This window comes from Sesamum indicum, linkage group LG3, assembly GCF_026168435.1.
Source record: "Sesamum indicum cultivar Baizhima isolate 11 linkage group LG3, ASM2616843v1, whole genome shotgun sequence".
NCBI lineage: Eukaryota > Viridiplantae > Streptophyta > Magnoliopsida > Lamiales > Pedaliaceae > Sesamum > Sesamum indicum.
The window spans coordinates 24,395,668-24,423,590 of record NC_142659.1 but is presented as its reverse complement, the minus strand read 5'-3'; the positions used below and the strand labels follow the sequence as shown (position 1 = coordinate 24,423,590).

General features: G+C 34.8%; 3 protein-coding genes across 4 annotated transcripts; 1 reads left to right on the top strand and 2 right to left on the bottom strand.

Moving 5' to 3' along the window:
* The first annotated feature begins 1 nt into the window (after position 1).
* On the top strand, positions 2-12,903 carry LOC105158671 (ubiquitin-associated (UBA)/TS-N domain-containing protein). Its single transcript, XM_011075500.3, has 12 exons — positions 2-363; positions 1,798-1,948; positions 2,409-2,504; positions 6,730-6,806; positions 9,836-9,918; positions 10,678-10,738; positions 10,915-10,982; positions 11,061-11,142; positions 11,440-11,523; positions 11,621-11,698; positions 12,096-12,215; positions 12,486-12,903. Exons 1-12 carry the CDS (start codon positions 196-198, stop codon positions 12,660-12,662), a joined length of 1,245 nt encoding a protein of 414 aa, XP_011073802.1. The 5' UTR covers positions 2-195; the 3' UTR covers positions 12,663-12,903.
* Positions 12,904-13,661: 758 nt separating this feature from the next.
* On the bottom strand, positions 13,662-18,635 carry LOC105158670 (ER lumen protein-retaining receptor). 2 transcript variants are annotated; one of them, XM_011075499.3, is made up of 6 exons: positions 18,281-18,632; positions 16,505-16,770; positions 16,285-16,400; positions 14,309-14,382; positions 14,141-14,204; positions 13,662-14,042 (listed from the first exon to the last, which is right to left on the bottom strand). In XM_011075499.3, the coding sequence occupies exons 1-6, from the start codon at positions 18,369-18,371 to the stop codon at positions 14,006-14,008; spliced, it is 648 nt and encodes a 215-aa protein (XP_011073801.1). In that variant the 5' UTR covers positions 18,372-18,632; the 3' UTR covers positions 13,662-14,005. The 2 variants fall into 2 exon arrangements, with proteins under 2 accessions (XP_011073801.1, XP_088734464.1); XM_088878338.1 differs by lacking the exon at positions 14,309-14,382 and having other exon boundaries at positions 18,281-18,635.
* Positions 18,636-21,343: 2,708 nt separating this feature from the next.
* On the bottom strand, positions 21,344-27,030 carry LOC105158669 (alkaline ceramidase). Its single transcript, XM_011075498.3, has 3 exons — positions 26,690-27,030; positions 22,722-23,051; positions 21,344-22,119 (listed from the first exon to the last, which is right to left on the bottom strand). Exons 2-3 carry the CDS (start codon positions 22,973-22,975, stop codon positions 21,603-21,605), a joined length of 771 nt encoding a protein of 256 aa, XP_011073800.1. The 5' UTR covers positions 22,976-23,051; positions 26,690-27,030; the 3' UTR covers positions 21,344-21,602.
* Positions 27,031-27,923: the final 893 nt, after the last annotated feature.

Here is a 27,923-nt window from a genome sequence, read left to right as displayed (position 1 = left end):
TGATCAGTCACACTGTACCCTTTTTCAATCCTCATCACTCGGGAGACTCTTCACTTAATCTCTCCTAAAATTTAACTCCAATTCCACCACAAACCCTAGCTATAAACATTCCATTCCCCGAAGCTACGCAATCAATCGACGGATCGAACTCTTTCCCAGTCTCAGTGATACATTTTCTAGGAGTACCAATCTGCTATGGCGGGGGTGTCATTGAAATGCGGGGACTGCGGAACGCTTCTGAAGTCGGTGGAGGAGGCGCAGGAGCACGCCGAGCTTACCAAACACGCCAATTTCGTCGAATCCACCGAGGCCGTGCTTAATTTAGTCTGCTCGTCCTGCGGCAAGCCTTGCCGCTCGAAAACCGTACTTTTCTTCAACTGTATTTTTATATGATTGGTCTGCCTGCCATTTTTGATCATGTTTAAAGGTTTTTATGTTAATCATGTGCTTTACAGAATTTTTTTTGCTGATGGTGTTTAGTTGCGGGAAATTAGACGTTTTGATACTTTTTCCTATTCAAATGTCCATATAATTCATGGGTTTATGCTTTATAGTTTTTCTTTCTTGGGTGTAAACTTTATTTGGGGTATTGAACACAATTTTGGGAAACGTTGTACAGTTGCAGGATTTTGATGATTGCTAGTGCGTTAGGTAGAAATTTACTATTGGGGCATATTTTCACTTGCTTTGTCGGAGATTACTTCATGGTGTTTGATACGTGTGAAGGTGTATAGTTACGGTGATCAATCATTTAAAAGGAGTTCAGCGCCTCTTGTTTTCCAGCAATGGGGCTGAGCTATGGAGGACTCAGACATTGTTGCTCATGCGGAATTCTGAGGAACAAAATGACCTGGAACTGGAACATTTTGATTTGCGAAATGGGAAACTGAGTCAGTTCAACATTCTACATTGTATTTGAAGGACTAGCTTTTTAGGGTTCTTTAGATTACTGTATTGGTAGCTTTCAAGTGTGCCTGTGATTCTTCTGAACTTCTAGATAATGAAGGTACCACACATCTAAATATTGGAAAACATGAAAGTATCTTGAAAAATCTGCTCAGGAAATAGTTTGCTTTATGATCAATATCTTACTTCAAAGATTTTCCCATTAGTAATTGATCCTGGGAAACCATGGAAAAAAATGCCTCTTTGTTGTGGTGGAATTTCCAAAGCATCATGCTGATTTCTCATAACGTTTGCTCTAATGATGCGTATTCTTTAAAATATGTTACTTATTATGGAGTTGCGCTGGTATTGTTTTTTTATCAGTAAATGCCACTATTTAATGTTGTTATGTTATAACTTAAAATTGGCTTTATGTGGAACTGTCTACCAGAATATGTCTCAGTCCCTTTGCCTAAGATATTGGCACTAAACTTTATATTCCAATCTTCATTCATGGGCACTTCTTTGCTGGACATACAAGTTCTGATTTCTTGAATACCATCAAACTCAACAACCAAGGATTTTCTTATACCTATGAGCATAAAAGTGCAATAGATGCATTGTCATTTGATTATGATCTTTGATAAATGGTTGGAATGGTTCTCCATCCAAATCTTGGCATTCTGGTCATGACTAGCTTAATATATTTCACACACATGCGTTTATCTGTGTGTACATCTGTTATGTTCTGTCGGCATTCCTTTTGTCTTATTATAAAGGTTGCACCAGGAAACCTGCACGTCTTTGTATCATGTAATTATAATCAATGATTAGTCAATTTACAATGCTCTGTAATTTAGAATATTGCATGTGGCATCTGGTTTTTCTAATTTCTTTCCTTACGGAGCTCAGGAGAGTGATCTGCATACAAAGAGGACGGGGCACACTGAGTTTGTGGATAAGACTTCTGAGGCCGCTAAACCAATAAGTTTGGAAGCTCCAAAGCCTGAGAAGGATCTGGAGATGGAGGAGGCTGGCGGTGGTAGTAGCAGTCAAGAAGAAGGTAGTCATCTTCTGTGTGGTTATCTGGCTCATTATTCTTGATCATGTGTCTGCTAGGTGTAAAGTATTCTTCTAGAAAGCTTAACTCTTTTGTATAAAACATATATATTCCAAGTTGAGGATCTATTAGTTTGTAGTCTGTCGACATTTGTTTTATTAGTTTGAGAGGAGAAGGACGTGTTGGACAGGCATTATTGTTTCTTTTTTATTTCCCCCCCGGGTGTGTGTGTGGAAATCTTCAGAATACGATCTCAACCTACCTTTTGTTTCATTCTGAAGTTAATTTGTCTGGATGTTGATTTGATTAATTCAAGAATGAGGACATGAGTTTGCAAGACATCTTTGCATTGACATTGAACATCTTTATCTGATAAATGTGTGGCTAGTGGTGTTGTTTAACTGCACTCTTAGTGTTAGTATCATCTCCTAGCACTGCTGCCTGATGGTTTTCCTTTGTTTAGAGATGATTGTTCCTGAAGTCAATCAGCAGTTACTCTCAGAACTTGAGGAAATGGGATTTCCTAAAGAAAGAGCAACTCGTGCACTTCACTTTTCTGGTATCCTCTCGTTTAAATACAAATATATATCTGCTGGTCTTCTCTTGTCTCCTGGTAGTTTATGACTAGGATCGCGTGATGGTAGACAATTCTGTTCTTATGTGTTGCAAAGTTTCCAATTTGTTTTTCCTACTTTTTTCTTTTTACCAGCATGTGTGTTTAGTACAAGGCTATCACATGATCCAGAAATCAGTATGGAAAGGATTTGGTTTCTTGTTTTTCATGCAAGACCTTATTTTGCTAGTTGTTGAGTACTATCCTGAATAATGTATAATTGGGGAATATTATTGATTTCTGGTTAATTACTTGATTGAACAAGTGATGCATCTCCCCTAAATGTTTTGGTGCTTTGTCAGACAAGTCGCATATCTGAGGTCCTAGTGTAGTTTAGAAAGATACTGTCCTTTTGTTGTGCTGCTCTTCGCCACCTAGTGCTGTAGTATGTTTCAAGGATTTCTTTTGACCTATTAAAGCTGGGTTGGAACCTCATGAGATAGTTTTATCCATGATTCCGTATGCAGTGTGGGCATTAGAGTAAGAAGAACTTTCCTAGATAAAAGGACGGGGAAGACACAACGCTGCTTGTGCCAGTTGTCAGCATAAGATAATTTGAGAAAGCTGGACCCTCACATGTTGTCTGCTATTGTGAAAAATCAGAGTTTATGGGCTGTAACCTGAACTTAGTAATATTAAATGAATTGGATCTTTGATGTTATCTGGAAGGGAGGTGAAGCAAAAATTTATTAATACTTTAGATTGTTTAACATAATATTTAGCTGCTTGTGGTGGAGAAACCAACGAATATTTGATTGGATGTGCTGAAGTCTAGTGCTTAAGAAGCATGCTATGTGATGAATTTGTACTTTTGAAGTTGTTGTACATGAAAATGCACCACAGTTTGTTAATAACACAGGAATTGGTATAATTTTCTTTATGTTTTCTCGATATAACTGTGCTAGGTGAGTAACCCTGGCAATTCATGCGTGATTTGTTAACTAAAAACTTAAAAACACTAATGAGAGATTAATATAAATAGATAGTAGGTTTGTCATATAGAAAAGAATCTTGCATTGAGCTCTTTTCCTCCAATTGACGAAGAACTTCGTACATGATAAATGATAGTGTTTAACTAAGTCCCAGAAAAGGTGAAAAACGGAAAAAGAGAGTTGAGAGTGTTGGCGGTGGATGTATTACAGATCGGACGGATGAAATGAGATTATGAAGGTAAGGAAGAAAAGGTGTTATGCTGTGAAGATGAATGTTAGTTGCTCTTGGTTCATCCGTTTACTTCTATTATGTCAATGGTAAATCATTGATTCTGGAATTACCTTAGTTACAATGACAATTATATGGTTTCGGATTGAGGATACTTGAAAAATTAGGTAATGAATATACCTCAAGTTCTATTTTTTTGGAATCTAATAATTGGCCTTTTTATATGGATCATATTTGCTTGAAGTTTCCCTTCTAGCTATAAAACTCGGTGAATATGAAGAGGCGTGGGTTCATTTGTAAAGAGCTTCACAAATATAGTGTATGTCTTAGATTTCTTTTCCAACTTGGACTTTCATATGGTTAAGTACCTTTCCCGCCGTAACTCATTGTAGTTACCAAAAGGAATTTTGGTTGAATAGGATTTGGAATTGTAGCAATAAACTACCATTTCTTGGTAAATACGGGGGTTATCCAAGATCAGATATGCATGGTTTAAATCAACATTGATAATCATCCATCTTGGGTAATAACTAATTCATACGCTTGCATATGTCAAACTAAAAAGAAAAACAAAAGTGGAATAGGTAGATATTATCCTGTAGATCAAACAGTCATGGATCAAAATGATTCTTATATTTGATTCCTTATATGTTAGTGTTCAAGAGAAAGGATGAAAAGAATATAATGTTTAGGCGAATGAAAGAAGCTGAAAAACCTAACTCAAATTAGCAGGGAAAGGATCTTTGTTGATTAAGGTGGAGATTAGGGTTTATGTGTATTGGAGAAATGGAGGTATTATGAATAAGATAGTGAGTTCTTTTTGTTGAAAAAAAGGGATAATCACATTTACACCCCCTCACCTATTGCCTTTTTACACAAACCACCCCTGCCATTTGGAAAATTACAGAAACCACCCTTGACACCCTTTAAAACCCAAAAATGCCTCTGTTGACTAGGTCAACCTTTAAAATAACTTTTCAAGGACAGAAATGCCCTTAGGGGTATTTCTGTAGTTATCAAAAGGTAGAAAGGGTGTCAATGTAATATTTATGAAGATGAATAATATGACCTCATATATATTTTTTTATTTATACCATTAATTAAAATTTTAAATTATTTTATTAATTTTTTTATTGAATCTCTATATAAAATTGCACCTTTTAATAATTAAAATATTAAACTATTCAATTAATATATAAATAAAATTAGTTAATAGATTATAAGTTTAAATTACAAAATTTATCACACTTATATAAAATATTTCAAATCATCAAAATTAAAAGATTAGTTATCCTCTATTTTTATTTATAACTAAGTTTTACTAAAATAAAAATTAAAAATAATTTATGTATTTTATTTAAATAATTATCCCTTTTAATAATTTCCAATATTTTATACTAGTGTGATAATTTTTTAATTTAAACTTTTAATCTGTTAACTAATTTTATTTATATATTAATTGAATAATTGAATATTTTAATTATTAAAGGTGCAATTTTATATAGAGATTCAATACAAAAAGTTAATAAAATAATTTAAATTTAAATTAAAAATTGGTTTAAATAATAAAAAAATATATGGGCTCATTACTTATCTTCATAAATATTACTTTGACACTCCTACCTTTTGATAATCACAGAGACACCCCTAAGGGCATTTCTGTCCTTGAAAAATTATTTTAAAGGTTGACCTAGTCAACAGGGGCATTTTTGGGTTTTAAAGGTTGTCCAGGTGGTTTGTATAATTTTTCAAAAGGCAGGGTTGATTTGTCTAAAAGGCAATAGGTGAGGGGGTGTAAACGTAATTATCCCAAAAAAAAGATGAATTCTTTTGGTGTCCTATTCACTCTCTAGTTAAGCTGAAAACGTTTGGTTCTTTTTAATTGTTGGTTTTTATCTTTTTCCAAAAATAGAACCAATTATATCTCAAGTTTACAAACTTTTTTCCTCAAAAATATTATTGAAAATTCATAATCATCAAAATACATGTACATAAATATATGTATTTCTCAATTGTTTAATTTATAAATAGATTTTTCTACATATGTAAATTACTTATTAATAAGAAATATATTTATGGTCAAAACGTAAGGCGGCACAGCAAACTGAAAAAAGTGCTACGTTAAGAAACAAATCCAAACATTCATCTTCTTGAATATATTTTATTTTTTTTCAAAAAAAGTTCGTACACCATGCCAAAACAACCAAAAACTACTCTATACATAGCCTGCTTTCTAACAACCAAGAATTATCAATAAGCTATATGAGATTGACTCCAACACGCGGAGAGCCATATGTCAAGCTTTGAATGTCATTAGGGTCTATTCCTTGGCTCTATACTTACTTTGGTTGGTACACATTGAAAACGATTGCAGAACCAGAGAAAACTCACAGAGAATTTGAGTTCATTTTCATTTTTTAATTTCTAAGCGGAGAGATCTATTTTTATTTTTGTATTGGTTTATGTTTGGATTAGTTGACAAGGTGTGTGCACTTTTATTGTTTGTGACAACAAATATTTGAACAAAATCTGGAGTTGTATCATTTATTGTTTTAAGGTTGTTAGTGGTGCGACATCAGGTTAACAATATATGTTGTTATTTTATTAAGTTAATAATTGAAATATATGTAATATGTGTCTGTATATGTGTATATATAGAAAAAGTAATGATTATGAGAAGTTGATGAAAATATTTTTAGATAAAATCACATGAAAACAAACCTCTTTTTGCATTTCCGACAGATGAATGAAAACAAACAAAGGCCTCAGTATTGTCACACTTTCTATTATGTACTTTTCTGCAAGTTATCGCTGATGTCAAGACGAGATATGTGCACATCTCTCAATCTCTCTCTCAAACACACACACATAAAAGAAAAGTACTCCACCAGACTGTTTAATTGCTTTTTTGATGTGTACATTGCTTGTTTTGCTAAATTTTGTGATTTTTTTTTGTCCCAAATATATGAAGTTAAATTAGTGGATTAATACTGGTGTTCTTTTCTTCCAGGCAATGTTAGCCTTGAGGCAGCTGCAAATTGGATAGTTGAACATGAGAATGATCCCGACATTGACCAAATGCCGTTGGTATGTTTTCTTGTTCTTTATGCATTATTGACAACTTACATGGTATGTTGGAGATCTCATCCCCGTCCCCAATTGTCTCACATGCCTTCCCTATTTTGTAATACAAATATATGACCTGATTTAGATTGAGTTGCAACAATGAATTATGCGCATATCCCCACAGCTCATTTATGACATTGATGATAAGCAGGAACTGCAAATTGACAGCTACGTTCTGATGAGTGTATGACATGCTATTTTAGGAACGTTTAATTGCATTTACCCTCCTGTGAAAGCACTATAGGCCCAAAAAAAAAAATCTAAAAGAAAATGCAATCCCTAAATTTTAAAAAAAAAGCTGATTGTCTCCCATGTCAAGAAATTGGGATGTACTTATCTAAGGAGTAGCATTACCTTGTATTTTTAATTTATAAAAGTTCTGCATTGTTAACATTCCAGCTCTGCTAGGATTCAGATGTAAACTCACTTCATACATCATGATCTAGTATTTCATCCTGTTGGATCTTTGATAACTTTCCAAATCCGACATGCAGTAAAGTTTGACGGGACATTTGCCATTCTTCTTTTTTATTTTTTGTACTCAAATAAAAAAAGAATAATTGCAACCCCCCACAACACACAGAAAATAAAAAGAAAAAGAAGAGAAGAAGGAAAATAGTTCACAAAAGAAAACAGAAAAGAGCTCTTTTCTTAATTCTTACCTTGCAGTTTATATGCATCTGTTTATAATAAACTATGCATGTTCATAATTTAAGTTAATTAGTTTAAGTAAGAGCTTGCTACATTATAAAATCTAAAACTTGCAACAATATTATTTTAGGTGAGACCAGATTGCACAAAAATGTTAATTAAGTCTTAGCTCTTGTTATATATATCACTCAATATTTGAACTAAATCAGGCGTTAAACGGGTCCTGTCCTAATCCTCTTTTTATTTTTTTTTATTACCTTTTTGCTTATTTATTAGACTTCACAAGGCTGTAAGTGAAACGTACATCACTACAAAGGAAGCATACATATTTTTTTGAAATAAGCTTATCCATGGAATGAGGAGTACTTTGTTTGGGAACTGGACTTCTACTTTATTCACTTCCCTCCTCCTGCTGGTCAGTAAATTAAATGAGATCAGGTCTTAAGGGTCCAGTTGCCTTGTCATCAATTTCCTGTCTTTTTATATTGGTTCGCCATAGTTCCCCAAGCTTGTAAATAAAAGGTCAATGCATGATTGCAAAGGAACCATGCATATTTAATAAAATAAGCTCGTCTACCCAAACAGTAGAACTTTTATTTTTGAACTCGACTCCTACATTCTTTATGGTCTCTTCGATCCTGAGCCTGGTACTGTGTACAGGGCAAGCAAGAGCTGGCACGTATCTTCAAGTAAAAAAAAATTAACTGATCTACTCTTAATTAGGATAATTAAATTAGATTTCTAATATTTCTTTATAGTTTTGAGAAAATAATTATTGAAATCCAGTTCTAACTACAGAATAATATTATATTATCTCAGTGTATAATGACATCAACTATTTACCAATAAGATGGTAGGAAAATTTAATATCCTATCCTTGCAAGAGACAGTAAAATATTATAGTTTGTAAATTTAAGAGTGGTTATTTTTCTTTTCAAATAATCATAATAATGCAATTATAAAAGGTGATGTGTAAAATATGTTACGGAAAAAAAAGTAATGATTGTACAGGTAATATAATATGTTTATCCTTAAAATTAGTGAAATGTGTTTAAATTCTTTTTTTCCGAATGCTAAAATTATTTCTACGGCTAAACACTATCTTAATTTGGTCAGATAGAGTGATGAGATGTATGTCACAAGCAAGCACAATCAATTTCTTTAGTCAATACTAGAGAAGTGTGATTGATGTACAATTAAAAAAAAAAAAAATTAATCACAGACAAGTGTATCACCGTGACATTGATTTGGTTTAACCTTGGGTAAAAGTTACCTTCCATCTAAAATTGAAATGTGGCTACGTATTCCAAATCTTTGCTGATTTATTTTTTCTTTTTTTTTGAGCTGCTTGTGTATCGGGCTCAGGATCGAAGAGACCCATTCTTTATACACTCTCCTGCTTTAGTTCAGTTTGTTTAGTATGAAAATCAAGTTTGTAAATAGCATGTCTATTGGGTTTGATCCATTGGCCACTGATCTTCTCTGATGTTTGTTGGATAACTTGTTTTTCTGTTATTTGAAATTTTTACTGCGTGTCTGCCTAAATGATTTTGCTATTTAAAATCATTCCTTTAAGCTGTCATTGCCATTCAGCAACAGCACAACATGGTTATGGCTTCTTTCTCGACTTTTCTCAAATTATATTTAGCCTAGTTAGTACTTGTGGTGAGGTATTCAGCATTTAATACATACGAGTATGTTATGTAATTTTCTTTGAAGTTAGGGTGAAAGATTGGCTGAAAATATAGGGAGGGATAGTACGATTCGTGGACATGGATAAAACATGAATATAGAAGAACTGATCAGGAGCAAAATATGATATGTGTTTTATTTATCTTGATATTATGCAAGAACTATTTTATATCTAAAACAATATTATTGGTTTACAATTATGACACGAACTAGAAATAACTACATGACTATAATTAGTATTTCTATTAGGTATTGGAGTCTATTTTCTATGTGTACAATATTCAGTTAAATTACAACAATTTAATAATATTTATGGTTTAAATAGATGAATGTATGCTTGTTGAAACTTAATATTCTTTGTCAAGTATTTTACATTATATGTATAACACATGTAATCAGATTTCTACTTTCAAAGTACCAGCATTATTTGTTAGTTCAGAATGTGTAGTGAAACTGGAGTTTCTTTCAATTTTTTGTAAAGATGTTATAGAGATAATATGAGCTTTTAATATATTATATAGATAATATGAGCTTTTACGAACAGAACACTATATATCTACTTCCTGTACTACTGCTGCATCAATGTCTTCTGATTTTGGCTAGTTAGAGCATGAACTTTATTGTATTCTCTCCGGCCGAATGTTTAGGTACCTGCAAGTTCCAAGAAGCCTGAGGCTGCTAAGTCATCCCTCACACCAGAAGAGATTAAGCAGAAACAACAAGAATTAAGGTAAAATTGACTCATTGATGGACTTTTTCCTCATCTTTTCTTGCAGTTACTGTATTGCTTGCTTGTTCATTGAAGTATTCTACGTATTAATAGCTTCCTGCCCTACAGCAAGGCCCTGTTTACTTTTTTGTATGGGAAAAATGGTGGATAGGATAAATGGGGATGAAATCTGGAATAGGATTGGGTATGGATTAATAATTCAACATTTACTGTATTTTCTTGCGAAGATGATAAAAGTATGTATGTGCTATTACACCATCTAATACATAGAATACAATATGGGATTAAGTGCAAAATTCCCAATTTGACCAAAGAATCTTCAGGTGGTCCCAATCTACAATGATATTACAGACAATTCGCATCCAATGGGTCCAACAGTATCGGGCTGGATACTTATCTCACCCAAGTTATCCATGCTAATTCAGCACAAACCGAGCCTGACAATCTGCTAGTGAACTTGCTAGTGAACACTAGACCGCGGCCCAATCCTACCTAGTAAACTAGCCCAAAAAGTTGGGTTACTCAAAAAAGCGGCACATGCTAGAATAAGTCTGCATACCTAAATCAGTTTTTGCAGGCATTGTTCATACTTGCCATTCAGTTACTGAGCATCATTTGGATGTTTTCATGATCCTCAGTTTCTTCTCCTGCTCCTATATTCCAGATGATGTTGGCATGCTTGATAGCATGTCATAGTTTTGCATATATTTATTTCTTTGTTTTATTTACTCCTGCTGCGAACCACTTTGTAAATTTCAGGGAGCGAGCTCGCAAAAAGAAAGAAGAGGAAGAAAAACGAATGGAGAGAGAAAGAGAGAAGGTTTAGTTGTTTATTCGCGTCTAAATTTATGTAACATATCTGACTTTCAATTTGTAAATGCATCATTTCTAGTTATTTTTTATATTTTGATATACTTTTTTGCAGTTTCTGCATATCTATTATTTCATGCAATTTCCTCACAATTTTCTGTAACATGGTTTCAAACAACTTGGCAGGAAAGAATTCGAGTGGGAAGGGAACTTCTTGAAGCAAAACGCATTGAAGAAGAAAATGAAAGAAAACGGTTTGACATGACTTGTCTGCATCTATTTAGATATTGATAATAGTGGCGATATACTCAATGACTTGGGTTGTGCTACAGTTTACTGGCCTTGCGAAAAGCAGAGAAAGAGGAAGAACAACGAGCTAGGGAGAAAATTCGTCAAAAATTGGAGGAAGATAAGGTCCATGTGATATCCTCCTATATCTTTTACATTGTCCCTACAATATGTGCTTTTCAAAGCAAAAGTTTACAGAAACACTCCTTTACTGTATTCTAATGTCTGCTTTAGAGTTTTAGAATGGAGTTGGTTTCCTTTGATAATCATGTCATGATAACTTTCCTGGATACCTATTCTGCTTGCAGGGTGATAGATATAAAGTTTTTCTTAGACTAGTATTCTTTCCTTCTTGCTTCCCTTTCTTTTCCAGTTAAATCAATTCCTTCAAGCTCTGAGTAGAAACAGCCTCTGGTATAACAGGCGGAAAGACGTAGGAAGCTTGGGTTGCCCCCGGAAGATCCAGCTGTTGCAAAACCTTCTGCTCCGCCTGTGGAGGAAAAAAAAGTATTTGCTTTACTTGATTCTTCAGTTACATAGCCTGCTCCATTTTGTGTACCCTTATATGCTGTTCTGAGTTACTCCTCTCAAAATTAAACTGCAGAGCTTCCTGCCTGTCAGGCCAGCTACAAAGGCAGAGCAAATGAGAGAGTGCCTAAGAGCCATTAAACAGAACCACAAGGTAATAGCAACCTTTTATTATTGTAATGAATTGTAATATGCTATTTAAAATAGGAGTTTGTCTTGCATTTTGGTGAGGGTGACTTTTACTATCCACAGAAGAATATGTGCAAGTTCTGCACAGAAGAAACGTTTCTGTCCAGGATATATAGGTGTTGCAGAGGAATCATGAGCTTATTTGAGTAAAACACACTTAGTTTTACGTACTGGACAAAAGCATACTGCTCTTAATGACATCTTACATGTTCAGGGAACATTGTTTTCAAGAATTGAAATGATTGAGCTACATTTTAATTTTGATTTTTGGAAGAATTGTTCCTAGTAATTGTGCCTAGGCTGACATTATGCTTTAATTCTGTCAGCATGGTTTAATACATTTTGGGTTTTTAATTGGCTAGGATGATGATGCCAAAGTCAAGACGGCTTTCAACACGCTTTTAACTTTTGCAAAGAATGTTGCGACGAATCCGAATGAGGAGAAATACCGCAAAATTAGAGTCACTAACCCTAATTTTCAGGTGCTGTTCATTAAACTGTTAAATTTATATTTACTTTGTCCCCATTGTATATATCGACGCCTGTATTTTCTCTAACGACCTTATTTTGTCTTCCTCTTTACTTTGTCTGTGCAAACTTTTTCTAACTGGTGAATGCTAAAAACCCCCAATATGAGAATTTCACACCTGGACATGCAAAGTGAATAGTTTTTAATAAACCACAATTCAGTTTTTCATGCTGATCCTCATATTCAGTTTTGTTGGCTATCATACTTTGATTATGATGGACAGGACCGAGTTGGTAAACTGAAAGGGAGCATTGAGTTTCTGCAACTCTGTGGATTTGAGAAAATCGAAGGGGGTGAGTTTTTGTATCTTCCGAGAGAGAAAGTTGACATTGCAGTGCTTCACTCTGCAGGGAGCGAGTTAAACAGTGCCATCAATAATCCGTTCTTTGGAGTTCTTTGATCTCTTCCCTGTACCTAAATTTCTTACATTATCGAGGATGGTTGTTTGTCATATCTGTGTATTACAAAGATAGAAATCATTTGAGTTGGATCTTTTCTCCTGGAAATCTTTGTTCAAACCAAAATTTGAGTATCTTGGAAGAAGGCTCTTCTAGAAGTTGGTTGGTTTGTCTTTTTTTCTTTTTTCTTTTTATATGTGTGAAAATATACTTATTTCAACTAATTATCTTCTTTCTCCTTAATTTTGTGCTTTAACTTGGTAGATTAGCCTCTAGGTCCAGCAGCATGTTCTACATCCACAACTTGGTAGATTAGCTATGCTGATAAGAAGAATCTATTTTGCACTAGGCTTTAAAGAAATAAATGCCTCTATTTATATTACCTTTTAATTCATTTTCCTTAATGTTTTATTTTTGTGTTATTAATATTTAAACTAATTTTGCCCCAGTGAACAGTTCAGTAAAGCAGTTTCTCCAAATAAATGTTGTTGCTTCTCATCGACATGCTCGGCCACGATGGTCGATTTTGGTGGAATTTAACTGTTCAACCATTGGTATTGCGAAACCAAAAAATGGCTGTCCGGAGCAGTGGTCCCTTCTTACAAGTTTTTTGAAACTCATAAGATTGGAACAAAATAGGGGACGTCAACAGTGTATATAGTAAGGCACAACTGATTAGAGATGAAAGCAAACTCTTTAAGCTTGGGAACAAGCAAGATTATGGATTTAAATTTTAGAGAATGTAACAGAAATAATTTCTAATGAGTCCGTATCAAAAGAATTTGAAATTTTACTAATATCCTGCAAAATATAGTTTAATTTTGGATTTTAAGGCTTTAAAATTATCCAAACACAGAATTTGTTAGTAGGAATGTAAATTCTTCTAATAAACCTTTTTCATATAACTATCTCTTGCACGGATCCCTCTAGTTTTAGTCATCCCAAGATTACAGGAGGAGATGCATTCATTCATCCAAGAGCTATAGTAGGACAAGAAGCCATGAAAAAAGCTACAGGCAAATGCTAATGTATTACTCTGAATCCCAAACTCTGCACCAATCCAAAATCGAGTCTTGCTATGCAACTACCTGTCAATAACTATGCTAATTCCCTACCCAAATCTTGGACTTGGCGCATTTATGCTTCAATACCTTTACAACTAAGCATAAGTCACTTAAAACCAGCTTCCGCCAGGTTACATATGATAATCCTGTTTCGCATATCGATAATCCACAAGACAGCACAAAGATGGTGAGATAGAACGCCTGAAAAGGGGGGGGGGGGTATATGTTTTCTGCATGTTTCTCCAAATTCTTTGGACTTCTATCTTCTGCGAGCATGAGCTTCAAGCAGGTAATTCGAGCTTTACATTATTTTTCCAGCTGAAATGATGAAATCAGAGACAAATTAATTATGTTCTGGAGATGGAATCTTTTTGGCTTATTGTTACAGATGGACAAATGCTAAGGTAGTTTTTTACCTTTGGAAGTAATAATAAAAGAAATCGGCATAAAGCAGCGTCTGGACAAGCCCTGAAATCCAAGCTGCAGAAAACCAGTTTCCCATCAATTTTTCATGTGAGTATAGAAAATAAATGTTTGCAGAAAATGTGCCAAGCACTGATGGAGGGGGGGGGGGGAGAATATACTTATCCAGTGGACATAGTGTGGTTGGGTGAAGTAGCGATAAATCCAGTTCAAGATGTACAACACTCGGTATGCACTGCAAGATACAGAGCGTGTTTGATCAAATCTCTACTAAATCAGAACCTACAAAAATCATTTCAGCAATTGGGGAAGACAACACTTTTGCAACATCTTCAATAACAAGTCTTTGTCATACAGAAGTAAAAATTGACATTACTAATTTCAGGTACCCATTGGGACACCGTGCATCACAAGTTTTCAAATCATTTTCTATATGATGAACTGGAAAGTCATAAACTGAGTACGCCATGAAACTCTTAGACAAATAGGTTTGTTCCACGGGAAGTAGATAATTAGTTCTCAGACTCAATTTCACAAAACTTACATAATTCCAATTACTAAAGTCTCCGAGCAAACTTTCTAAGAGTCATTTTTCAATAGTTTTTATCCAATGTATCATGTTACAATACTACTATTACATATAACGTCTTGCTATTGCAAACTGAGTATAAGAGATCATGCAGTAAGCAAAAGAACGTGAACATATGAAGGGTGAACAATTAGGAACCTTTTAGCTACTTAAAAAAAAAAACAAATTGAAACTTTAAGTCTTTACAGGCAATCGATTACTATTACAAATAATTTATATATTATCCTAGTCATAGACTCGTTCACCACTCATCCTATTTCTTCCATCTCTTTCTTCTCCTATACATTAAAATATAGGGAAAAAGTGTTGCGGATGGCTAACCAACAGATAATACAAAGTAGATATTATCTGTAAAAATATTCCAGCCAACAAAGCAAAAAGAGCAAATAGAAGAGTTCCATTTAGATTAAGACCAACCAAAAGTTAAACAGGCCTTGCAACTGAATATACAAATCTACATGTTTTGCACTGTCACCTCCAACTAACATTGTCTACATTGCCGTCACTCACAACAACAATGATCAAAAAATGCTACTTAGTTCTGTTTCCATAAACAGAACCAGAATAATGAAAAGAAAGTGTCATTACAACAGCTGTTGACTGTGAATCCAGTATACCAACTCTTGATCAGAAATTAAACAGGTCATAAATGTTGGCCTAAAATTGAGAGAGATGAGGAAGCAGAATTATGAAGGCATGTGAAAGTGAGAACAGCATAGGAGAGAGGTCAGAATGAGGAAGGTTTGAACTACTTTACTTTTAACCTGTATATTATTGCTTCAATCATTCATGAATAACAGCATTAAGTTTATAGCTAAGTAACCAGCAGCTGCAATCCAGAGAGGATGGAGTTTGTTGATTTTCGTATTGATTGGTCCTAATTATAGTGTTTGGCATGATTAGATTAATGAGATGGATCACATTTGATTATATTCGAAGTTGGTATGTTTCAATTTCAAAAGGGGTACTTGATGGGATTTCCATTTGTAACTAAGAAAAAAAGGTACTTCTTTCATATATTCCTCACCCAGTAAATCATTGAAGGACATGAAGAGTAATGGTGAATGCAATTTCTTAAAACTTCTAATTATTCCAAAACACGTTATTGACGCCAAATCCAGTTCCCTTTCTTTTCAATTCCAAATCCAAATCAAACCCTATTGTTTAATAATGCTAAACATAGTATATTAGTGTTGTGTGGCCAAATCTTGACAAGAATGAAGGTTGAAAAATAGGAATATAATAGGCAAATGACTGAGAAATTGCTAAAGTATCATTTTTCTGATATACGTTTATCTTCCTGATTTCAGGAATGTTAGGGTAAATCGCAAAAGCAAGCAGACATATTACAAGCATATATGCTCACATTGTGAAAAGTTGCAAACAAGTAAATGCAGAAAATGGATTTTTGAAGTCAAGGATGGAATTTAATTGGACCTAAACAAGCAACACTATCCCCAACTTGACCCAAGACTCGATTCACACAATGTTTACTGATGAACAGTATTTTCAGCCACTACGAGTGAGAATAAGGAAGTAATCAATTACCCTAGAAGCAAAACATATTGCCCAGTCAAGTTATCAATGTTTCTTGTTCTCTGCAGCAAGACAAGCTGAGGAAGGATGGCAACAGCCTCAAGGTACAAGGAAAATGTCCACATAACCTGGTTAATCACATCACAAAAAATTTAAACATATAAAGGTTTCTGACAATTTGTTCACAATAAAATGAAGACAAGTAAAGGGCTATCTGATGGGATCAGAGTACCTCTTTGAAGGTAAACCTCTCATTTATAAGCAGTGCTAATAACAAACATGGTATAATAAGAAAATAGTGGCGGAAAGTGTCCTGGTCTTTGTCGTAGGATCTGCGGACGATCTTGTGATGCCTTATATACCAGACTATTGAGAAAGAGCTTCCCAGAAATACTAATTTCATCAGTGTATTATAGAGCGAGATGTAGTCTGTAAATAAGTCCAAGTACCGAGTAGCAAAAACAATAGCATAGAGCTCCTGGGTCTTAAGAGAAATGCCTGCATATAATAAATAAAATCAACATCAAACAAGATGATTAAGAAGCCGGAGAAATTTGATGAGCCATAACATGTGTGGATCAGAATCAAATTGAAGAAAAGAAAACAAGGAAAATGTCTACCCGCACAAGCCAGTATATTTATGGACGATTAGCATAGATTACGTGCGTATATGATCTCACTATAATATCATTTGCAGACTGCAGATCTCCTCTCCTCTACTAAAGGACACACAACTCAAAAAGGATTTTTAGTTGGCACTTCATAGTAGTTGGTGAAACAAAGGCGATTCTTCATCAATCTGCACGGAAATAAACGACTACCACCTCCGCTGTTTCTAGAGGGTAATGTGAAAAGATTAATGAATACCACATAATCTGATACTTAACAATAAACACCTTTCCTTCTCGGGATACCATACTCTACCCTCACTCCCGTTCCTGACCTGAGGCCCGTACCAAAAAGGGGTATTTTGTCAATACCCGATATTGGAGCTTGGTTGCCTGCTTCTATCAATTTCATTGACCCTATACCTGTCGTACGAGTTACTTCTCTCCTCTCTACTCGCTATGTGTCTTCAGTACCCTATAAGTTGAGCTACCTTGCTACCTACACTTAAGAGTTGACTGAATTGGAGATAGAGAGAGCTGGAAATCGATCAATCATTTAAGAACTAGAGTTTCGACGCTATCTTTTTATAACCTGGCACCCTGCAAGTATGCATGCATCACCAGGAAAATGGTGATAGTTCCTTTACACTTGACATGCTCGATCAGTGCACATTATCACTCACAAAGCAAATTTAGATGCAAAAAAAGCTGGTTATAATACAGAGCTCCCAAATTACTTCCACAAACTCAAGTAAAGACTTACAAATCAGGTCCTTTAGTTATTCTCAACCATTAGAAAGAGATAGCCTGACTACTCTTGTAGGTCTCCATACTAAAATCCACCCTATAGCACTTGATGGTAACCAAATTGACATCAACCTCACTCAGATTCGACCTATATATTAGCTTACAAGCTACCAATCATCAAACACATTTGAAGCCAACACAGAAACTTCTTCAGAACCCACCTTCCAACATCCTCAACCATCTCCAAAAGTTGCCTTAAACCATAAAACTATGTATTCCCTCATACGGCTAAAATACAAAAAAGGCACACTCTCAAAGATACACAAACGTCGAATCCTCCACTCACAATGAAATAGAGAATAGCATACAAATTCAAGAACCAAATAGCGTGGGCGCATATGCATACAATATTATATGCGTATCCTCATAAAGGTAGAACACGATAAGTAACATAGACAGTGTATACACACGCACCCACACACTCAGTTCCATTCAAAACCATACCAGACACAAACACCCCCGCACGCACACGTGTATACAATGTGGAAATAAGAACATGTAAGAATCATAAACTGGTCTCCCAAAAGTAAAATCGAACTTGTCTGGATCTTGAGAAGCAATACAAGGAAAGAAGAAATGTCAAAAATCCATACCAGCACATGATTTAATAGTGTGAATCTTTAGGAGCAAAACAAGAACACTTGCCAAATGGGTCATGTCCCCTGCTAGCCTAAATATATTCATCTTCTCTCCCCCTTCCCCCTCTGCAAATCAATCACAAATTTTGTTTTCCTTCAATTTCTCAAACTGTCCGGAAGACAGACAGATCTGGGTATAACGTTCCCTTATTTTATTTTTCGGGTTTTCTTTTGGGATCTGCGACAGAGATCCTCTGGGGTCTTTTCTTTGGTTACAGAGATCCTTCTGAGATAATTCTAGAAACGTGCAACTCAATTCTTGTTTTATTTCAGACACTTGGGCCGGTAAGAACAGAAATGAAAGATGGACGGACCGTTGCAAGATGAAAGAGACGGACAAAGATGTCGCACGTGATTGAGGTATCCGGACGTGTCTCCTCCAATCAGATCGCGATTTGAGGCGTGTAAGAATCTTCAATTTTTTGTTTTAAGAAAGGGTAAATTGCACAACACTCAATAACACAAAATCCCTTTATGTTAAATTTTATATTTATAGGTCAAAAATTTCTTGAATTATTAAAATACAGCATGAAATTCCTTCTTTGTTAGAAATTAATGAATACTTTTCTGTCTATTCTGTGAATAGGCTTCATTTTTTTTTTTTTTATATATGAGAAAAATCAATGTTCTTTGATCCTCATTTTAGATATATTAGGTTAATGTAAAAACACAAAATTTTTAAAAAGTTTAACTTTTAAATTGAAAAATAATTAAAATCACAATACATAGATTAATATACTAAAATCACTTTTTAAATTTAAATATTGAATATAAATGATAATTATTATATATATTATAAACTAAACTAAATTATTGTTTTGTCTAAATATTTTTAATAAAGTACATTTATTTATAGGATATATTAATTAAATATCAAAATACTAAAAAATTTATATTTAAAAAAATAACTTAAAACCACAATACAAAAATTAATATACTAAAATTTACGTAATTTTATGAATATAAGTGATAATCAATTTGATGCCCCAAAGATGTGGAAGCCCAAGAAGGAGACTACGTGGAATGAAGTCCAAGAGATAAGACAACTCCTTAAGAGGCCTATAAGTAAAAAGAGTTTTAGCTTCAACCATTAGAGGAGGTCCAACTCGCTAGGTGACTCTTGGGAGCCTATAAAGGGTCACAAAAGCCTAGGAAAGCTTGTGGAGGTCCATTAGGACCGCTCACTCAATTCTAGAGAAAGTGTGAATCACCGTGGATGAGTTTTAACAGGAAGGAAGGGCGAAGACCTGGGGAGAAGGTTTGGGTTGATATAACCACCCCTTTCAAGAAGAGGCTATATCCAAGGAAGGGATTCAATTCGAAGAGATAAGTTCCCAACAGCTAAAAATCTTAAAACACATGGACAAGAAAAGGCCTAATGATAGTTGGAGTATATCCTTTAGCAATCTCTTCCTGACTCTCAAGGGAACCAGACTCTCCAACGGGCAGAAAGCGAAGTCTATAAAGAGGATCATCTTCTCTCGTTAAAGAATAACGTTTTGTTAACACTTTCACATGCATACCATTGTTGCTCAAAGCACCTTTACACTGAATTACTGCTCTACATTATGCTTTTTAATTTTAATTCGTATTTCTATCATTATATACTGAGTTGAGTGTTAGAGCACTAATGTAATTTTTTCAAGTTTTCTTTCCAAGGCTTGTGAAAAACCAGGCCCAAATACCTCGAGTTGGACCTATTGAACGTGCAACTAGCTCCTCGCATTAGAATTACACCCCTTTGAAATTGTTTTAATTGCTTTAATTTTTGCGTTTCCACCACATTCCCTAGTCGTACCATTCCTTTCAGCCCGCAGGTTAGATTTGAGGCAAGGTTGAAAATGTTGTATTATTTGTACTCTTTTCTGTACTTAATAAAATTTACCTTTACCTAAAGTAAAAATTTAGACTATTTTGGGCATAATTAAGTTATAGTTGTCCTATACATAAGGTTACTGTGGAACCTCAAATCCAAGAACTAATGAATGCACCATTGCAGTCTGATTGCCAAAATATATGTAGGTCTCTGGCAAGTGCACTATCTGTCAAATAGTATAATATGTATCACAAGAATTTAAATGAAATAACTACCAAATCTATGACTAATCGAGTTATTTGGATGATGAATTACTACGAAAAGCAATAATTAAACAAAATAAGTCAAACGAAAGTATTGGAGAAGATTTAAGAGTGAGAAAGATACTAAGACTATTGGTCCACCCAATTGACCCAATGAATGCAAAATTCATAATTTAATCTCTCTCTCTCTCTCGCGAGTCCTGTATTCTTCGATATGGAATTGAGTGCCGCAAATGGTGCAAGAAACCACTGATATCGTGATGGTGAGAATGTAGTTGCAAGTTTGTTATAAATGCTTAATTCAATAGAGTTCCATAGTTTACATTTTCGGCCAAAGTTCTTAACGTTGAGATCAAAGGTAGAACAGTAACCTCACACGGAGTTGGAAAACTTCGATGTCTCTAAATTAATTATCACTTCGTAAATTCTCCATCAGTAATCTGTAGATGCCTAAAGCTCGAGTCCCATTAAGCGAAAAGATGAAATCACCAAATGAAAATCCCCTTCATCCCTCTGCTGAAACCCAAATAGTTCCGAGCTCTTTCAGTGTGAGCATCTCTGGGCTTTGAGCTGCCGCAAAGTATGGGATCTCAGTAATTACCGAAGAGATGCGCAAGATTCGACAGATATTTTTCGGCACAGAAGCACTCAATACAAGCACAAACTTTGATTCCAGGGAACTGAGATGATCATACCCATATGTATTGCAGAAAATACAGTTAAGAACATACTTGCATCTCAAGTGAAGAAAGAGAATTTGTTCAAACAGTAATGGTGCATTGTATGCACCCTGTACAAAAATACAAGGCTGGAAATAATGCAGTTTGGTGCATATTTGTGATGAGTATATCCAGGATTTCACAGACAATATTAGATGAAATTCAAATCATTTTTTCTCGTCAATAGCTAGTAAAATACGTCCGAGCAGAGAATCAAAGATTAGAAATCAATAAAGTATACCTAGTTCACGTAATCTTCTGTGGGAGTACATATAAATATGCTACATCACCAAAATGCTAATTTTACAGTCAAAATTAACCACTATCAACCAACCAAAATTACCCCCAGCTATCATTTACATTACATGCTTCAAATGAAAAGGACAAAAACGAATTACCACAACTTGCGCTTGCCTACCAGCACGAAACATGTATTCACTCTCACTCGGGCAATGCTCGGTGCTAACGAGCAGTACCTTCTACTGGATTTTCGGCTTTTGAATCTTCACATAGGGGAAGACACCCAAAAACTGCTTTACTTTTGGATTCCACCCTCGTTGTTCAGCACGCCAGTACATCAGGCATGTATTGGCAAAGTATGAGTTGAAACCCATCAAAACATGCCACATGGCATGACCCTGTGGATTGAAGTACCAGAGAGAAGAGATGTCCTTGCAAAACAGACGGTCAACTAGCCAGCAGAAACTCCCAGCTAAAAGAGTTACCAGGTAAAACTTTGCAAGCCGCTTAGCTGATTTGTCTTCTGTGTGAATATAATACTTGTACATCCTAGGAATGCAAAGAAGACAAAGCAGCGCATAGTGCACTTTAAAACCAATATCAAAGCGAATTTGTGAATGTGCAATTGCAAATACTGCACCATAGAGGAACAAAAAAGTTGGCATTGTACTCCGATAATGCCAATCCGGAGAGTATAGGATGTAGATATAAAGGAGCATTTCCCAGACCATAGGTGTTTCATCACCTTGCTGTTGCCTGAGAAAGAATTCAAAGCAACTCTCAAAGCAGGATTATATCAGGACGCTACTAGTGCCAGATACAATCAAAACTAAAGCTAGCTACCAACTTCCCCAATTTCTCCTTGCTGCTCCATTAAAAATAAGCTATGGTGTTCATGCATGTGAAATATTATGCTCTATATATTTATCAAAAGACAAATAATCAATATCACTCGTACAGTTACCTTTCCTCAAGCTTAAACGAGCAAACTCATTTTTTTAACTTCTTTTAAAAGACCCTTTAGTTAAAGCGTGCTCACAAAAAAAAACACTACCAGTCAAATAAGGTTGAGTTACAAACTCCTGTATGTTTATCATATTGGCATTTGCAATGGTCGAAAAGTGATTATAGTTCCTTCTCCTTATTAATATATATATATATAGATATATTATATGTTTGCTTTCTTTCAGGACCCTGTAATCTCCAATTTAAGATGGTAATCACATTGCAAGTGTCCAGCCATATTAGTACTAGATAAAAAAGGGAAGAAGAGGAAAAAAAGAAAAAAGAGGTCCACCAAAACCAGTATAAATGATAAGTAAAACTAGAAAGGGCAAGGAGATGAAAGGAAAACTTACAGCCGCTGCAGTGTGGCATGATACAACATGCTTCCTATGGCAAGTACCATATTGGATATATGAAGGACACTAAACCTTTTCTCAAAACGCTGTCTCAGTGAATTCACAAGACCGATAAGTGCCAGAATAATGCAGGGGACATTAGAGACGGTGTTGAAAAATTCAGCAATATAGGAAGAGTGGACATAATTTGGCTCACACCACTCATGAGTCGATGTTACAGGGCCCCAAAAACTTGAAAAACCATCTGCCATTTCTCAATATTTAAGGCTTCGAATGTGAAAGACCTTTTGAAGATTGTGTCAGGAAGTAAAATAAGTTCCACGAATCCTGCAGATGAAAATGCAGGTAAAATCCTTGTTAAAATATGCACATTATTATGAGTAAGCTTACATAATATAAAACTTCATCCCCAACATGATCATGCATAAGCAAATAAAATCAACATTTATTAAAAGGCCACACATGGTACTGATATAGAAAAAGTCAAGAAACTCCTTTCGATCACACTGAAGACATAGAATTCTTTTCCTCTAAATGTAGTAGGCATGCATGTGTTTCAGCGGAAAGGAGTTGATAATCAATAAGACCAAGTATCAGGAAATCATATATTTTTACCCAACACAATCAATCATTAATATATCGGAACTTCTGCCATCACAATCAAACGTTGATATAAATGATTCATGGGAATTTCAACAAAATTATATATCTTGGTGTACTTGCAATAAAGGGAACAGCATAATTAATTTAGTTGCACCACAACGATACACTGAGTGGAAATATAAATCTAAACAAAGATCCATAAATAGGAGATAATAAACAAAAGCAATAAACAAGTAGCAAGAATGTTCAATTCAAATTTATACATGTAGACCTGATATATTGACAAGAGAGACTGTATGAAGTCTCAAGCTAAAAAGACATCCATATGTAAATAACAAACATGCTTTAGAACGACCTATCGTGCATTGACTTCCACCATAGTAGGAGAATAATAAGGTGCCAGCGCAATTAGGAACTTTTCCAACTCAGGAATTTAACTAGTGTAGTGTGAGCTTAATGCATACTCAACCTTAATGCCCCCACCCGAAAAAGAGGAAAAAGATACGCAACCTTAAAAGTTCATATATATGCCTAACTGCAGTTTATCAGTGGGGTAGGGGTAGGGCACTCTCTATTCTGATGTCATTTTCATCTGTTCCTTTGGAGAAATCCACTTTGCTTTAAGGTTTAATTTAAGAGCTTCTTCCCAACACAACAATCACACGTATGATTATAAGCATACTGTTTAGAGAAGGCATAGAAGAGAAATAATCAAATGTCACCAAATTTTAATGACATTTAAAAATGAAGCATCAGAAAATACAAAATATACTTAATCAGTTGTTATTAATTAACTGGAACAGGCCCCTTTAATAGAAATTTTAAGACTGTCCCCTGAAGGCACAACACACTGGTTTGGGCTCAAGATTTCCTACGAAAGGTCTTGTGCTCTGAACCTGGGTGTGCGCGTAAAAAAAAAATAGAAAAAAAGAAATTTTAAAAGTACAAAGGAGTAATTTTTACCCCAAATGAACTTGGAAGTGTCAGAGCTGCAAATTGAGATTTATTCTTTATAAAACTAAAATTTTAAAACGCCCCATAATCTGATGAAATATGCAAATCATTGTAGAAAAATTAGCACAGCAACAAAAGAATCCACTGCCAACTCAAAGAGCGGAGTCCACAAGGTAGTGTAGTCCTATTGCGAATAAACCATGGACTACATTTACATTAAGGAAAGCATCAACACTGTTAAAATATTGTTAAATATAATTATATTCCCTCAATTTTGAATTGAGAGTAAGTAAATGAGATGTACATAAGGAATCGTATAATCAGGTGAAATTGTTAAAAAGCATATGGTGCATCACAGAGGAAAGGTGCTCCAGAACCACGGCACGCGGCGCACGGCTTGGCGCGCACCTCTTGCTGCACAACACCTTTGCATAAATAATTTATATTTTTTTTACCATTAGTATTTTTACCAAAATCAGCATGTTCAAGATTAGGTTTTAATTTTAGCCAAAAGGTTGAAGAAAAAAGCAAATTTTGCTATCATTCAGCTTTTCTTTTCTACCCTCATTACATAGAAACGCAGCCTTTCAAAGCTTGCTTCAGGCACGCCTGGCGCACCAGAAAAAGCTCCCTGGTGCGCACCATGGCTGCGCCAGGTGAAAGCCAGAGCTGGGCTCTCACCTTTTGCATCATGCCCATGGTGTGTATATAACTATGGGTGAAAGATACTCTTTTACAAAATGCAAAAGAACGAAAAGGGCTCACAACCTTATCCGTCAGATCATATATGGTAATGGGTTGTGAACTTCTTGGGTACGGCATACTCTAGGCATGCTTATAAATAGATCTTAAAAATAGCATGCCTAAGCAACTGTTGAAGTTAAAGAATGCATTTCAATCATGTTCTTTTTAACCCAGAAGACCTTATAAGATTTTGAATTAGGTCACGGTCTCTTTACTTTCCTTCAGTTAACTTATAGGCTTCAAAGGATCTGTTTCTTTAGTTATCTGGTAAACCCCACTCTCATATTGTTAGTCCTTCAGGCTTCCTTCAAAAACTGCATCATGAATATCTGTGGGAGAAACTCTAAAACAACAAAGGAAGTGATCTGAATGAAAATCTTTTCAAAAATTTAGTGCAATCCTTTATATCATTGAAACGCTACTATTTGCAATCAAATGTGAAGAATGCTTTATCAGGCACCCACGCTTCCTTCATAAAACAATAATAAAATTAAATATCATCCATTTGACATACGCTCACACACACACCCCCCAGAATCACAACATTGTAGCCGAATGTGCTCCACTAGTTTAGACAGAACAAGCATGCCAAATTGGGCCAAACAAATAGAAACATAGGGTCCAAATTGCTTAAATCACAACGCTTAATTTATGCATCTCACTGAATGTTTAATTTGAGGAGTACCATTTATGCTGTCCAGAAAAGTGTGCTCAGGACATTTCGGAACATAATATTCAATTGCAAAAAGAAGTAAAACTTTAGAAGTATCTTAAACAACATGCATCACAGATGGAGTAAAAAAGCATTCATTTAGCACAACTCCTATAAATGTGTAAATTTCTAGTGAAATTGGAAAAAATGAAACTAATGCAATCAAAAAGGGACCAGATAATCTCTAAAATATAATACAGCATATTGAAGTGTCCAGTATAAAGAAAGACATAGACAAAATATATATATATATATATATAACAAATAAAAAGTAACACTCCCGGTCCTAGCTTTTATTGATCCCCTGTATTTAGCAGAAAACAAAACATTCTTCAACCTCTACAGCAACTACATACTTGCAGTTGGGTAAGTACTCAATTATCATTACATTCAGTACTAGGGAACATATTCTGGAACAAAAACCTTGTAGAAGTAAGGGACTTATAAAGCAGCAGTCTCAGCCATAAACTCTTTTTACAAATTGGACACGCAAATATATTGTCAATCCACTTTCATGTTCAGTGTCAACATACTCCATTTACAAGAGGGGCGGATGTTACACTTGAAAGACAACAATCTTCTACAACAAAAATATTTAACCTCCAAATCACTCCAGAAAAGAGAAAATCCAGCAATTAGCAAAAGGAGAAAATATTAGTAATCAAACGCTAATATTCCACTGCATGAATTCCGAATCAATATTCCATAACAAAAGAATTTACCCTCTAAATTCATAACAAAAAAAAATTAGCAAACAGCAAAGGGTGCACTAATTGAGTAATCAAACACCAATCAATCTCCCCACTCAACAAATTTCCCAAACCAGAAACCCACTTAAAAATTATGCCTCATATTCAAACAGCAGCACAGGCTGATTCCCACATTACATTAACCAGCAATACAGACACACACATAACATACCCCCCCCACACAAATCGCTTATTTTACTGACCTAGAAACTCAGATCTGAGTCGCCGCCGCTGCACGCACCCCAAGAAACCTTCGAATTCCGGCAGAAATATATAGATATTACCGTTGAATAGGCGTATCTATATATGTTGGTGTGTGCGAATCGTAGTACATCGCCGGATTTCCCTTTTACTTTTCGCGTCTTTCCCTTTATTGTTTCAATTGGGAATATTAAATTTAAACTCCGAAAGAGGGATTTTATTAATTGAACAAGATTCGAACTTGGAAACGCTCGACCCAACGTGATCGCGAGTGTTGGCACGCGCCCCTGTCATGTAATAGGAGTTTCCAATACTCTACAGGAACCCTTTTTCCCATTCTCTTTTTAAGAGGGATGATATCATTATCATCTATACTATGTTTTAAAATCCAAATCCTAATCATCTTTCCTCCATTCAAAATATTATTTTTATAAATTATTTCTTCAATCAATAATTTCTTTTTTACTTTAAAAATTAATTCATTTTGTTAACGCTGTGCTTTCAATTTTATCGGATTGAAATATTGTTACACTAGAATGATGTATCGAATATCAAATTAGATTATTCAGTGCGATTTGATATATTATCGAAATTACTAATCTTCTTTAAAAAGAAATTACGTCTCATACATTTAATTATTCTAAATCAAAATTTAATGTATATTTAGTTCTATTCAGTATAGTGTATCAGTAGTATAAAAAATCGATACAATATTTTAATATTGAAATTTAAAAAAATCTTGTATTGAATACCGAATAGGTCGGTAACTGAACGATAAAAACCCCTACATTTTATTCATTTTGATCAATTACTTTTTTTTTTTTTTTATCTTCCTTGGCATCAAGTATACCTTAATTGTTAATTAAAGATAGAGGTAGTGATTATTTATCATTTTTCTAAACATTATTTATATATTAGATAAAGTAAAAGATGAAAAATTTAAGAACTATAAGAATTATCTATTAGAATGATAAATTCCATAAAACCCTTTTGTGTTTAAAAATTCAGTTGAAAATTTTCTGCATCAAAAAAGTTCATTCGAGCGAGGGGGACTGCAGAAATAGGGTGACTTGAGCCCTCATTCGCCCTCTTCCAGGAGCTATAGAATAAGTCCCCCTCGACTCACGGTATCCCTGGAAGCTCAGGTCAAGGAGACTTGGGACTTGATCACTTGATGCTCTTCCGGAGGGAGTTCTTGATCATCATGCCAACAAGGACCTAAAGTAGTTAAAGGCC

Bases quoted from the DNA above. Each gene is read 5' to 3' on its own strand.
- LOC105158671 (XM_011075500.3), top strand. From the start codon at position 196: ATGGCGGGGGTGTCATTGAAATGCGGGGACTGCGGAACGCTTCTGAAG. The intron at 10,739-10,914 runs GTTTAGTTGTTT...ACAACTTGGCAG, and splicing joins TGGAGAGAGAAAGAGAGAAG to GAAAGAATTCGAGTGGGAAG. The intron at 11,524-11,620 runs GTATTTGCTTTA...ATTAAACTGCAG, and splicing joins CGCCTGTGGAGGAAAAAAAA to AGCTTCCTGCCTGTCAGGCC.
- LOC105158670 (XM_011075499.3), bottom strand. From the start codon at position 18,371: ATGAATATATTTAGGCTAGCAGGGGACATGACCCATTTGGCAAGTGTT. The intron at 14,205-14,308 runs GTATATTCTCCC...GGTTTTCTGCAG, and splicing joins ACACTATGTCCACTGGATAA to CTTGGATTTCAGGGCTTGTC. The intron at 14,043-14,140 runs GTAAAAAACTAC...TCATCATTTCAG, and splicing joins TTTTATTATTACTTCCAAAG to CTGGAAAAATAATGTAAAGC.
- LOC105158669 (XM_011075498.3), bottom strand. From the start codon at position 22,975: ATGGCAGATGGTTTTTCAAGTTTTTGGGGCCCTGTAACATCGACTCAT. The intron at 22,120-22,721 runs GTAAGTTTTCCT...ATTCTTTCTCAG, and splicing joins CATGCCACACTGCAGCGGCT to GCAACAGCAAGGTGATGAAA.